Source organism: Apteryx rowi, unplaced genomic scaffold (genome assembly GCF_003343035.1).
Source record: "Apteryx rowi isolate R43461 unplaced genomic scaffold, aptRow1 scaffold_782, whole genome shotgun sequence".
NCBI lineage: Eukaryota > Metazoa > Chordata > Aves > Apterygiformes > Apterygidae > Apteryx > Apteryx rowi.
Window position 1 is genome coordinate 193,279 of NW_020451074.1, and position 12,188 is coordinate 205,466.

A 12,188-nucleotide genomic window follows, 5' to 3' on the forward strand; every position below is an offset into this window, starting at 1 on the left:
CGGGCCCCATGCGGGCCGGAGGCCGAGGCTCGCGTTGCGGGAGCGCCCGGTTTAGGCGGCCCCGGTGGGTGCCCGTGGGGTGCGCGGCCGGGGGGGTGCCCGCGGCGTTTGCAGGTGCGGGGCCRGGGTGGGCTGGTGCTTCTGCCCCGCCGGGCCCCAGCGCGGCCCGGCTGGGCAAGTCTGTCTGCCCCGAGTGAAAGGGGGGGAAAGGCAGGGGCTGCCCCGAGCTGCCCGCGGGCAGGTCTGAAACCGGCTGACATCCGCTCCCTGCAGTGCGCACACCCGTGCACACACCTCGCACACCTTGCAGTGTGCATGCACACGTACACACATCCACTCTCTGCGGTGTGCATGCACACATATGCATACATACAGACACACACTCTGTCTCTGGCTTCTTTAGACCAGGGGCCCATCAGAGCTCTCCACCTCCCAGCATGGTTCAAGCAGAGCCACAGAAGAGCCTGTGCCTGAAACCTGTTTGGCATCACTTTATGCAGCAGCTTGTCTGAGCCGGAACGCTCCAGGCACCCTTGTGCAAGTGGAGACGGGCAGTGGTGGGCATGCTGCAGGACAGTCAGTGGGGAACTGTGATGGGAGCGCCCTTCGCCAGGGGCTTGCTCACACCCGTGTTGGGGAAAGGGGAGTCCAGCCCAGGATCTGGGTGCCGGGGATATGGGAGTCTGACTTAGGCATCTCCATACATCAAAGATGAGCTCAACATCTCTGAAGAGAGACCGCTGAGGGATTTCAGTACCAAGGTTCAGCATAAGCCTGTCTCATCTTACTAGGTGAATAGACTTGCTTTTATTGCAGATGTAATAACTCTCGTTTGGATGCTGGGAATGCTGTGATACAATAGGGAAAAAAATGTTCCTTGCAAAAGGCTTTGAGATGGATGGAAGCACAGCTCAAGAATTGGGTGTCGTTAACTGCTATTAGTCCTTCCCCAGCATTTGCTGTACCTTTGCCAGTCACCAGTGAAGTGACAGGGAGTTGAACGATGATCAAGTTTTGTCTGGTGACAAACAAGTACTGGGCAATTTTGTAATGTGAAATCCAAACTGGAAAAAAAAAAAAAAGGAAAAACTATGAAAATGATTTTTTTTTCCTCTGCAGGAAAACCAAATCTCATTTCCTGTCCAGCTGCTGCTGTCGCCAGCTCCCGAGACAAACCCTCAGTGTCCTGTGGCTGCCTGGCCTGGATGCTTTGCTTGGCGGCAGGGACCTGATCCAGGAGGGAGCAGAATCTTTGGGTAAGAGCAGCCCCAACTCCAAGGGAGGCAACAGCAGGCTGCGGAGCTAGTGCGGCAGAGTTGCAGTTCGAGATGCAGCTCTGTCGCTAACACCGAACCCCTTTCGGAGCAGGAGGGGTTCACGGTGGAGGCACCTCTGCTGTCCCCCCCCCTCAGATGCGGTTCGGCAATGTCATAGCCTGTTCCAAGCTGCCAGCCCCTGATGCTCCCGAGGGAGAGCTGCCCCAGGCCTGTCCCAAGGACTCTGCATTGGGTGACACCCCCCCCAACACACTCTGCCCCACTTGCGCCCAGCCTGCTGCGTGCTCCTGCCAAGGGTGCTGTCCTTCAGCTTGGCTGCTGACGCACGTGACATCTGTGTCTGCTGCAGTCCCAGCTCCCCCCCACCCCACTCGCACATGCAAGCACACCTAGAAACAAAGAGGCCATTTTAACCAGTGCTCCAGAGCAATAATTGTCCTTTATTAAGCTGAGCTCCTTGTGGAGAACCAGGACTCCTCCGATGTTGCTTAGGACCATTAAAGTCCATCTTTGTCCTTCCTCATGACAGAGTGGTTCCCACTGGCTGAGAGGAGCCAGCAGAAAATGGACACTTGGATAGCATAAATTAAGAAGAGAAAGGAACATCCATGGTGTTGGAGCAGAGGATGTTGCCTTCAGGCGCAGCTCGGGTTGGGTGCAGCATGCTGGCTTTGCTCAACACCCTTCAGGTGGGCACAGGCTTTTCGCAGATGTAGTAGCACTCATAGGTGCAGTAGACATCGTTCCACTGCCCGAAGTTCCAGAGGTGGGCACAGTTCTCGTTGCTGCCGCTGTTGTTGGGCTCTCCTTCCTTCCAGAATCTGAGAAGAGAGGGAACCACAGGGAGCAGGGGCAGACATCCCAGAGCTTGGCCTAAGTGGTGCTGCTTTCCCTGCCACTGGGAGGSGGGGTGGGCACTAGCTAAAATAATCCAATTTTAGACGGCTTTAGATGCCAGTTCATGTCTCTGATACCACATGAGACCTGGTGTAAGTGCCTGTCCCACACTGCTTCCCAAGGCTTCCCTTGGTGGGCACAGAGCAAAGCAGGGAAACCCAGGCTGCAAGTGCCTTTGAGCTGATATGGAGGTGTGCACAGGTGGGGACGGTGCCTGCTGTTCTAGGGTGCGGGCATGGCAGAGTGGGTCAGGCTGGCACTCACGTGAATGTGGTTTTGTAGTCAGTCCCGTCAATCCATTCCCATTCCCCTTCCAAGTTCTCATCTGTGAGCCCAATCCAGAAGCGTTCGTTCCTTGTCCTGAACATGACAAAATTCTGCAGCAGGGAGACGGATCAGGAGGGAAAGCTCCAGGAAACAGTTCCTCATGTGAACAGGCTCAGGGCAGTGGGAGCTCTGCATTTGGCTATTCATTTGCAATGTGGAGGAGTGGGAAGGTACCGGCGGGACAGGATCTTTGCTGTGTCTAAGCATCCCACACGTGAGAGAAACCTGGGACGCCCAAGCTGGGCATGCAGCAGGCAGGCGGAGCGAGTTGTGCCTGCTCTCTGCTGGCTGCTGCAGAGGATAACAGCAGGCACCTGCTGTGGGCTGCTCCAGCTGCCCGGCGAGAGGCTGAGGCCAGTGTGCACAGGGTGAGAGCACCAAACAAGGATGGTACCGGGGGGTTCTGCAGGAGGCCAGGGCTGCAGACAGGACTCGGGCGAGCCTGGGCCTTCTTGGCTAGTGCTGGGGTGTTTACCTGCTTGGCGTGGCTGTCAATGATAGCCAGCTGTGAATGCATCTCTTCACACTGAGCCTTTGCCTTGTGCCAGCTCATTCTACGCAGGGAGAAGTAGTAACATTTTCTGTCAAAGTATTCCCACTCTCTGGATCCAGGACCACAGGGAAACACTGGAAAAAGGAAGGAGTGAGGGAAATCAGAGAGCCTGCTGCAGGCAGTTGTTTCGATCCTCACCAGACTCACCCCAGCATGAGGGTTTTCCTAGCTGTGTTGCATTGCCGAACACTGACTGGTATAGACACAATGGCATGACCCTGAAGCCTGATATATATTGGATTCCCGTGAATGTGGCAACTGGCACCAAAAAAGGCTCCTACTGCAGGGAAGATTTGCTTTTTTCTAAAACATAATAGTGTAAGATGTCTGGAAACCAGACTCCAAAGCAAACAAACATAGCTGAAGCCAGAAGCCCTTGTGCTGGTCTGTGAGGCCATGCAAATCAGAAGAGATGATCACAGAGCCCTCTTAGCAGCTGCTAGAAGACCCCTCAGCAAGGGAGCCAGAGGACGTCTGCAAGACAGCGCAGGTGCTGCTTGGCACCAGCGAATCCAGAAGGGACAAGCACTGTGCACAGCCTTAGCAAAGGAAATGCAGAGCAGGAACACTACATTGGCAATTTAGGGGGATTGCAGAAGGGAGAAAGCTTGGAAGAAGCAGATTGTAAGCAGGATCCCTTTGTGGTCTTAGGTAGCACTCAGGACTTACACAGGAAATCCGTGCCAGAATAGTTCCGTTTCCGTTCCAGGTGCACCTCATGGAGTTTAGAAGAAAGGGCTGAAACTGTTATGAGAAAGAGAGAGAGAGATGCTGGGTTATTGGTTGCATTGTTTGCATTACCTGTGCATTGACTACCTGCAAGCACATCACCCATCAAGACTAGAGACCTATTCTGTTCTGGCTTGTTTAACCTGCTGGGGATGCTTCCTTCTGGCAGGCTGCAGGGCAAAGGAATCTCAGGACACAACGCACTGGCTTGTAGCCTGGAGTAGCTGGAGACTGCAGCATGGACTTCAGCAGTCCCTGCATGGGACAGTCTGGGTGTCCCTCTCCTTACACAACCCTCTCCTATGCGAGCTAAGGCATGCTCTGCCTCGCTGCAGATCTGCAAACACCCTTGTGGGGCTGTGCTCGAATGACCACGTGTCTGAGCTGGCAGCTGTCCTTCCTGTGCACCTTCTTGCTCAGGTCTCAGCAAAGCCTGTGAGCCCCTGTCAGGTGGTGATAGCACCATGCACGTGCACAAGGCTGTCTCCCATCCTTCAAGGGAGGCTCTGTCCCATCACGGGTCCATACAGAGTCTGTGCACAGTGACTCCTGGTTTGGGCTGTTGCAATATGGGTTACAAGGACCTACAGGGATCTATAGTGCGTAAGTGTGCACTTAGACCTCGTATATCTTTTGGTCCTACCTGTCTAATTAATTAGCATGAGATTAAACACCCCTTCAAAGACGTCACAGTACCTCTGGAGAGTGACACAGCAAACAGGGTGATGATCAGCAAGAAAGAGAGTGCCAGTAGCAAGTATACTGTGAAAAAGGATCTCAGCTTCTGCTGGAAAAAGTTTCTGTCTTTAAAACAAACACAGAAACAGATGTGAAAATATTCCTTCCGATAACTGGATTAGTTTGAGTTTCATAGCTTCTGTGGTTCCATTTATAAGAGGGTTAATAAATAACCTGCAATGGTTTACTGTTTGCTATAGAAACCAAGAATTTGATTATAATGCTCAAAACCATCTATAGCACAGCGGACTAATAGCTATCATAGACTTGCACTGTATGTGCAAGGGATGTGGCCTTGTTAAAGGGAAGGGCAGATGATCTGCCAATTGCCACACAAACAAAACAAAAAGCCAAAGCTTCCTCCAAAGAAATTATAACCTTACACCACATATTTCAAAACATAACATGTTTCTAAACCCTACTGGCTATCTATTAACCCTTTTCAAAAGGGAGGACTCTTCCCTATCCCTAGCTGATGTCAGGTGCCCTTCTCTCCCCTTGGGGGGGCGTTAAACCTTGGACCCATCCTTGGAAGATTTGCAAGGGTGCTAGGTCACTCAATTTAGGGAGCTCAACTTGGGAAGCCTCTAGGAGTCCAGTTTTACTCTGGTCCAGGGCACTTCTGGGCTGAATGCTCACACTCTCAGCCATCGCTTGTTGGGCACCCAAGTCACCAACAGCTTCACAACAGCTGCAGACCTTCACATCAGCACCACCCCACACCTGCAGCAAAGCCCTCTTTACCCATCTTCTGTCTGAGTCTTTACCCCAGGGACAATCCTGCACTACAGCTCTTACTGGATGGGGTTCTTCATCCCAACCAATCAACCCCATTAGAGTTAATTAGCCAAGCTGCCTAAGGAGACAAGGACTTGGTTAGGTAGGAATAGCGAGGCTTTCCTCTCATCTAGAAGTTAAGCACATGGGCAGATCAAGAAAGAAAGAAAGACTGTGCTACAGGATCCAGCTTTGCTGCCCTCATTGCTCCTGCCTCTCTCCTGGAGGCAGTGGCTTGAAGGGAGAGCCTGGCAGAAATTTACCTTTAAAAATATGCAGCTCATCGTGAAGAYGCTCCTCATCCATCCTGGTAAACTGGCTGGGAGAGACAGAGACAGTTTTGTTTAGCCTTGGGATGTGGACCAAGTAAATGGAACCTTGTTCACTAGAACATCTAGACTAGAAAATCTGCAATACCTCTAGAGGTGCTCACTCCAAATGTTAAAATTTAACTAGCGGTTTTTAGACTGTATCCCATTGGCTTGTCTTCTCAAATCACTGTTTTGGATTGTGTCGACTTCCAATAATTCACCTGCCTGAAAGTTCTCGTCTGGCGAAACTGAATGTCCTTTTTGTTTGTAATGCTTCTGGTCACTTTGGAGTACAAAGTGCAAATTCACAGTTTCTGAACCCGTTCCCTCTAGTATAAAAGAGTAAAAATACTACTTTAGAAAATAGGAAGTGTTCTTCTGTTTGGAAAAACTGCTACTTGGCAACTGCTGAAGGCAAAACAAGCCTCCCAATAGATGCACTCGCACAAGAATATAAAATGGATTCAGGGCTGATAAAGCATCTGTGCCTTATAAATCTATGCATGATGGATGTGCAGTATCTACTTTCTAATTAAGTGGAGCTCCCTGCACTAATTGATAATCCACAAGTTCCACAAACCTCCCACAGTTTTCTGTATAATGGAAACTTAGCTTTTTCACTTTGACAGTTGTGAATTTTCACTCCTCTCAACTCCAATATGACTTTGAGACCTACTTTATGCACTGGTTTCACTGTAAGACACACAGGTTTTAGCCATTTTTTTCTAAGTATTTTGTCCTGTATTAAAAAAAACCCCCAAAACTCTGGGCTTTGATTTCATGATATGTTTATAGACAGCAGTAAGACAGGGTTGGGAGAAGAACCATTTATGTTAAAGGATAATGCTGGCAAAAGGTGAAATGGAGATAAACAGTCCAGGAAACTGCTTAGGCTAGAAATTGGAAGCAATAAGGCTCTAGGACAGTCCTCCAAAAGCTTGCCAAAATAAAATACTTCAGAAAATGTATGAAAGTAGGGACAGAAACAGAACTGATGTTTTAAGAGGACCCTTTCAGTTCTTTATTTCTATCATCTGCCCAAGATCATCTGATATTGAAGTTTGTAACTTGCAGTACCCAGATTCCAAAACTTAGTGCAATGAAAAGCCCACTTTATGGCATATAGAACTTGTAATTGCTGTTTCCTGCTACTCCATGTTTAGTAATTACAAGCTCTGCAGAGACAATGGAAAACTGGCAAGTTGGGATCGACAGATATTAAATTACGTTGTTCAGTACACTGTGCTATCGGGCTTGCAAACATCCCACTGCAAACATTGAAAGAGAACATTTAGATTCTTGCCGCATCAAACTGCATTTTGATTGACTGAATGATTTTGCTGTGTTTTTAATTTTTACTTCTGCTGATTTGCCTTCACTTTCCGAGTCCAGAGAGTGCTGGGACAGATGATGCTGAAGTTTTAATAATGATAATTACTCCAGCATAAACCTCTGTACCTGYGGTAAACGTGTAGCAGTAGTTATTAAGCCAGCAGCCTTGGGATGCTTTCCAAAGCAGAGCTGGGGCATTTACTGTTGTTTATTTGCCCCAGAGCAACACTGAGATTGTTTGTATATAGGAAGAGCAAGCCAGAATGAGGCCAGGGCACAAAGACCAGCTGTTAGCAAGATGCACAGCATTTCATCACAGAGGGTCACTGCCATCCAGGTCTGTCTGAAACCGAAGATCTTATTGCATAACCTGCARTTGAATGGAAGGTGGGGGGTGAGGCCTGGTGAAAACAGCCATATCTAGAAACAGAGCCTGAGAGAGGACAGGAGACTGGGCGAGGCAGCAATCCTGCTGCTGCATTTCCTAGGAGAATGCTCTACGCAGTCTCCACTAGCTCCTGAAGGGAAAAAGCTGAGCAGCTATGGTGCTGCAGGAATCGTCGGTTCACCTCCCTGTCARTCTGGATTAGGGAGGAAGCAAATGGCACAAAAGAGTCTCTTGGGTAGGGGACCAGGATGTTAGAGGATTCAGGACTTGTGTATTTGTTTTAGCTCTTTGTAATTCCACATGTGTGCCTTCAATAAGGGAAAAGCTTTGCTAAGACAGAAGGGTCRACTAAGCTGGAAGAAAAAATCCATGGGTCTCCCTGAGGGAGTCTTGCAGTCCTGTGCCAAGCTTTCCATCGGGTCTGTATCACTGCATTTTGATTAGTGTGCTAATTGTGTGCAACTCTCCACTTGTACTTTTATCCCAGGACAGCAGGTCTTGAGCTGTTAGTGCCTGCGCACACTGACTGTGCAGAGTCAAAGGCTGCCTGACTTGCATATTTTAACAAAGACATTTATGACAGTTCAGTCAAAATCTTGCAGCACAAGGAAGGCTAACAGTCAAAAACATTTTTATTTAACAAATACAGTATTTGATTAAAAATAACATCCTTGGGTAACTCAACAGTCCAGAACAGCAATGTCACAAAACTTCAGTTGCAATGTCAGGTAAGGTTTTTCTGTCATGTACTGGTGTTACAAAGTTTGAGTAAGAGGAGTATGTGAACAATAAAAGACAATAAGGCAAGGTGGCTGCTCGTGGTAGCACAGCCCAGCAAAACAAGGAGAGGTAACGGCAGCCCCCTCTAATGCCCAGGAGCACATATGGGTGCCCTTTCTCTACACAAATAGAAGGTGATGCTTTTAGGAACAAGCAATTAGGAAGATCTGTGACCAAACTTTTCTGCATTTTGAAAAATAACTTTCAGAACTGAACTTGGCAGGAAGATAAAAGCAAGAAGACAGCCCAGACTACAAAAACTCAGTGTCTGGGCAGCAGGTCACCCGAACTCTTCCAAGAACAAACCAGCTTTGGCAGCACATGTCTGAAGCACAGCCTTTTAAGTGTTTCTTCCTAGGCAAAGTTGGGAATGTACACACAGGGTGGTTGAGTAATCAGAGTTAGATATTAACTGGAGTTCTAGGTTTGGGGCAGCCCAACCTCCTCCTGTGGCAGGAGAGCATCTCACTTAGTCTCCTGAATTCTGTGCTGGCTGAACTGCTGCCTGATGTTTAGCACAGGGGGTGAAACAGGGGCAGAGAAAGAGGTTAAACTTGTAATATGGACATGCGCACATGCTTGCTCACTTGCTGTAATCTTGGTCAGCCCTTAGTCAGTTCACCACTAGGGTTCCCAAATGTCAACAGCTGTGTATTCACTGACTTTCTGATTTGCCTGATTCATGGAAGGATCCCACCAGAAGCAGGTTCCCACCAAGCCATTTTACATTACACATTTGTGTAATGTGAAAATTGGCTCTTTTTGCATGACTATTTCAGCCCCAATGAAAATTCTGTTCCCAAACATGCATACAACTGCTACCAGAAAAAAAAAAAAAAAAAAAAAAAAAAAAAAAAGCGTTGCCCAAAAAGGAGCATTTGAAACTTAGTGATGAAGGCTGATTGTCCTGTCACCTTAGACTGTTAACATCTTACTTCAGAATCTGTATCAAGGAGTATGTGAAAAGCTACAGTTAGGCAAACTTGCCTGAATTTTACGTATTGCCTCGTCTTCAAAATGAGCCCCATCTAAATTGAGATTCCTCAGCTGGGGGAGTGCTTGGCACAAAGCAACAATGGCATCAGGGGAGAACTTATCACAGAGGTCAAGACACAGCGTTTCTAGGCACTTCAGGGTCACTAGGCAAGCCAAACCTGCGTTTGTCAAGGAATAAGCATTGCTGATCTCCAGAAGTTGGAGACATTTCATATGGTGCCCAATAAAGTGAACAGCGGAGTCAGTAATAACACAGTGGCGCAGCACTAGGCGCTCCAACCCCCCCAAGTACACAGCCGCTCTCTGAATTCCTGCATCTGTTACCCGGTAGGTCCCAGAGAGGGTCAGTGTCTTCAGAGGAGCCTGGGAGGAGACGTTCAGCAGATGTTGATCGCAAAAGGCAGAGACATTACGCACGATGAGATGCTGCAGCTGCGGCAGGGCATTTGCGGCAGTCCCCTGGAACCACGCAGTGGGGATTTCGCAGTGACTCAGCTCCAACATCCTCAGGGAAGCGGGCATGCTCTGGTAAGGGAGCAGGCGGAGGTCAGCCTCAGCCAGGCACAGCCGGCCCAGGTGGGGACACTGCTTCCCGAGGGCGGCCAGCAGCGCGGGGGAGAGAATCTCATGCTTCCTGGTGGAGCGCAGCRCACCCTTCACCTTCAGCGTCCGCAGGCCGTCGCGCAGGTGCCGCCGCAGCAAGTGCCACAGGGTCCGGGAGCTGAGCTGGGCGAGAAGGAAGCAGCCGATCCCTCGCGCGCGCCCGGACGGACCAGCGGGCCCCGCCCCGGCCCCGGGCCACCACCGGGCGACCCGGTTCCCCCCCGCCCCGACCCGGCTCCGTACCCGGTGCGGGCTCAGGTCCACGTGTCTCCAGAGCGCCCGGTCCTGCCCCAGCCGCCGCCACCGCCGGCAGACCCTGCGGGGAGAGAGAAGACCGGTCACCGCCGGGCCAGGCCCGCTGCCCCCGGCCCGGCCCCGGTCCAGTCCGGCCCCACCTGCCCGCGCGCAGCCGGTCCCGCAGTGGCAGCAGCGCCAGGACCTCCAGGAGCACCGAGTCGGGCAGCGCCGCCAGCCCCGCGCCCGGCGCCGCCTCCGCCGCCTCCGCCATCTCCGCCGCGGCAACAGGCCGCTTCCGCCGGCCGCCGCCAATGAGGGGCCGCGCTTCCGCCCCGTCCCCCCGCTTCCGCATCCGGGCCGCGCCGGTGGCCGTTGTCCGGGCGGCTTCCGCTTCCGGTGGGGTAGTCGTCGGCGGAGCTGCGCAGGGCTGGGAGAGCGGCGCGGCCGGGCTCGGTGGGTGGCAGCGCGGCGCCGGGGCCTCCCCGGTGCCCCCGGGGTCTCTTYTTCTCCCCGGTCCCCCCCCCCCGGCATTCCTCGCCTCCCGGCCCGTTCCCCCGGGTGTCTTTGGTTCCCTGGTGCCCCCCTCGCCCCCTGCGACCCCCGCTCCCGATAACGGCTCTCTTCCCTCAGGAACGATGATCGAAGTCGTCTGCAACGACCGTCTGGGAAAGAAGGTGCGGGTAAAATGCAAGTATCCCCGCGCGGGGGCTGGGGCGGAGGTGRTGGTGGTGGTGGTGGGGCGGGGGGAGGCTCCTCCCGGTTCCGCTTTCCTTAACGGCGCCGCCAGCACCGAGGACTCCATCCGCGACCTGAAGAAGCTGATCGCGGCGCAGACGGGGACCCGCTGGGACAAGATCGTGCTCAAGAAGTGGTGAGCGGCCCGGCCATGGCAGGAGGGAGCAGGCGAACGGGCTGAGGGCTCCCGGGATGCGGTATCTGGCTCTGGCAGCCCCCGGTCCTCAGGGAATGGCTCTGCTGCTGCCGTGCCCTCGCCAGCGTACCGTGAAGTGGCCAGGATCGAACTCCTGGGGGTGGCCCCGACTGAAAGCGCCCCACTGCATCCTGGCACTAGTTGATTCGGGAGGAATATCCTGGCCTGTTTTCAGGCTCCCTCAGCTCCAGCGTGTGTAGCGCTACTGTTTCTCATATCGCAGTCTGCGGTGTTGCTTTGTGAATGCTGCTGTTGAGAGTGTGCTGTCAGGGGTAGCTTAAAAACCATGTTAAGTTTCAGCTGCTGTTCTTCCATGGGGCGGCTGATAGAAGAAGAAGAGCTATTGATGGTACTGTCGTTGCACCACCCTAAGGGCATTTTCTTTTGCTTTAATTTCTGTTGGATCACATGTGCTGGACTGATCTCTGTTTTACGATAACTGCAGGTACACGATCTTCAAGGACCACGTCACGCTGGGAGACTGTATCCTTCTTGCTGTGATAGTCTCGGTAAAATTTCTGTGGGGAAACTGCCCAGTTAAATAAGTGCTGAGATCTTGTATGTTTACAAGATGCACAGCCTAAATGCTGGACCAACACTCATCAAAACCCAAGCAGACAGCATGAGGAGAGGTGAACTTGTTGAGCTCAGGCAGAGCTTATACTCTTTTCACGGTACTGGCAGCCTTGGTTATAGAACACGCCTCTGATAAACGTTTTTTGTTTCGTGACATTGGGAGAAAGCTGAAATATTGTACAAGGAACCAAAGAACAGTGTGTGATGCAGCTAAGCGCTGGGGGAGGCTTGTCTGGGGCCCTCTCCCTGTGCGAGAACCGCCTTAACTCACTGCTTCAGATGAGATCCATGATGGCATGAACCTGGAGCTCTACTACCAGTAGCCGCAGCTGCAGCGCCATCCCCCTTCCCTTCCCTTCCCTTCCCTTCCCTTCCCTTCCCTTCCCTTCCCTTCCCTTCCCTTCCCTTCCCGCGTCGTGTAGCTGATGCCTTCCCTCTCGTGTGGCCAGAAAGCCTGGAGCCCTGGCTGTACCAGCACCCCCAGATTCACGCATGGAGAAAATAAGCGCGCTGCAGCCTCTTGGGGCTGTTTTCACTAGTTTGTAATAAACATGTCCCTCGACTCCTGTTGTGCTGTGGCTCGAGGGGCCGGTAGGGGTTGTGAGCGGTTCCCGGGGCCGGTGTCGCCCCGGGGAGGCCGGGGAGCGGGAAGATGAGGGCGGGTGGGCGCTCTCTCGCCTCTTTTGTGTCTCGGCGGCCGCCGTCCAACCTCCTGTCACGTGCCCCGCGATCGCTT

At 52.0% G+C, this 12,188-nt stretch overlaps 3 protein-coding genes across 3 annotated transcripts; 1 reads left to right on the forward strand and 2 right to left on the reverse strand.

Moving 5' to 3' along the window:
• Window positions 1–1,731: 1,731 nt before the first annotated feature.
• On the reverse strand, window positions 1,732–5,705 carry LOC112976965 (hepatic lectin-like). Its single transcript, XM_026088754.1, has 6 exons — window positions 5,562–5,705; window positions 4,480–4,587; window positions 3,724–3,798; window positions 2,977–3,128; window positions 2,439–2,551; window positions 1,732–2,098 (listed from the first exon to the last, which is right to left on the reverse strand). Exons 1-6 carry the CDS (start codon window positions 5,602–5,604, stop codon window positions 1,963–1,965), a joined length of 627 nt encoding a protein of 208 aa, XP_025944539.1. The 5' UTR covers window positions 5,605–5,705; the 3' UTR covers window positions 1,732–1,962.
• A 2,238-nt stretch (window positions 5,706–7,943) lies between these two features.
• FBXL12 (F-box and leucine rich repeat protein 12) lies at window positions 7,944–10,237 on the reverse strand. The gene is made up of 3 exons (XM_026088741.1): window positions 10,104–10,237; window positions 9,952–10,024; window positions 7,944–9,831 (listed from the first exon to the last, which is right to left on the reverse strand). Exons 1-3 carry the CDS (start codon window positions 10,214–10,216, stop codon window positions 9,058–9,060), a joined length of 960 nt encoding a protein of 319 aa, XP_025944526.1. The 5' UTR covers window positions 10,217–10,237; the 3' UTR covers window positions 7,944–9,057.
• Window positions 10,238–10,287: 50 nt separating this feature from the next.
• UBL5 (ubiquitin like 5) lies at window positions 10,288–12,014 on the forward strand. The gene is made up of 5 exons (XM_026088743.1): window positions 10,288–10,398; window positions 10,576–10,636; window positions 10,733–10,816; window positions 11,322–11,359; window positions 11,732–12,014. Exons 2-5 carry the CDS (start codon window positions 10,581–10,583, stop codon window positions 11,773–11,775), a joined length of 222 nt encoding a protein of 73 aa, XP_025944528.1. The 5' UTR covers window positions 10,288–10,398; window positions 10,576–10,580; the 3' UTR covers window positions 11,776–12,014.
• Window positions 12,015–12,188: the final 174 nt, after the last annotated feature.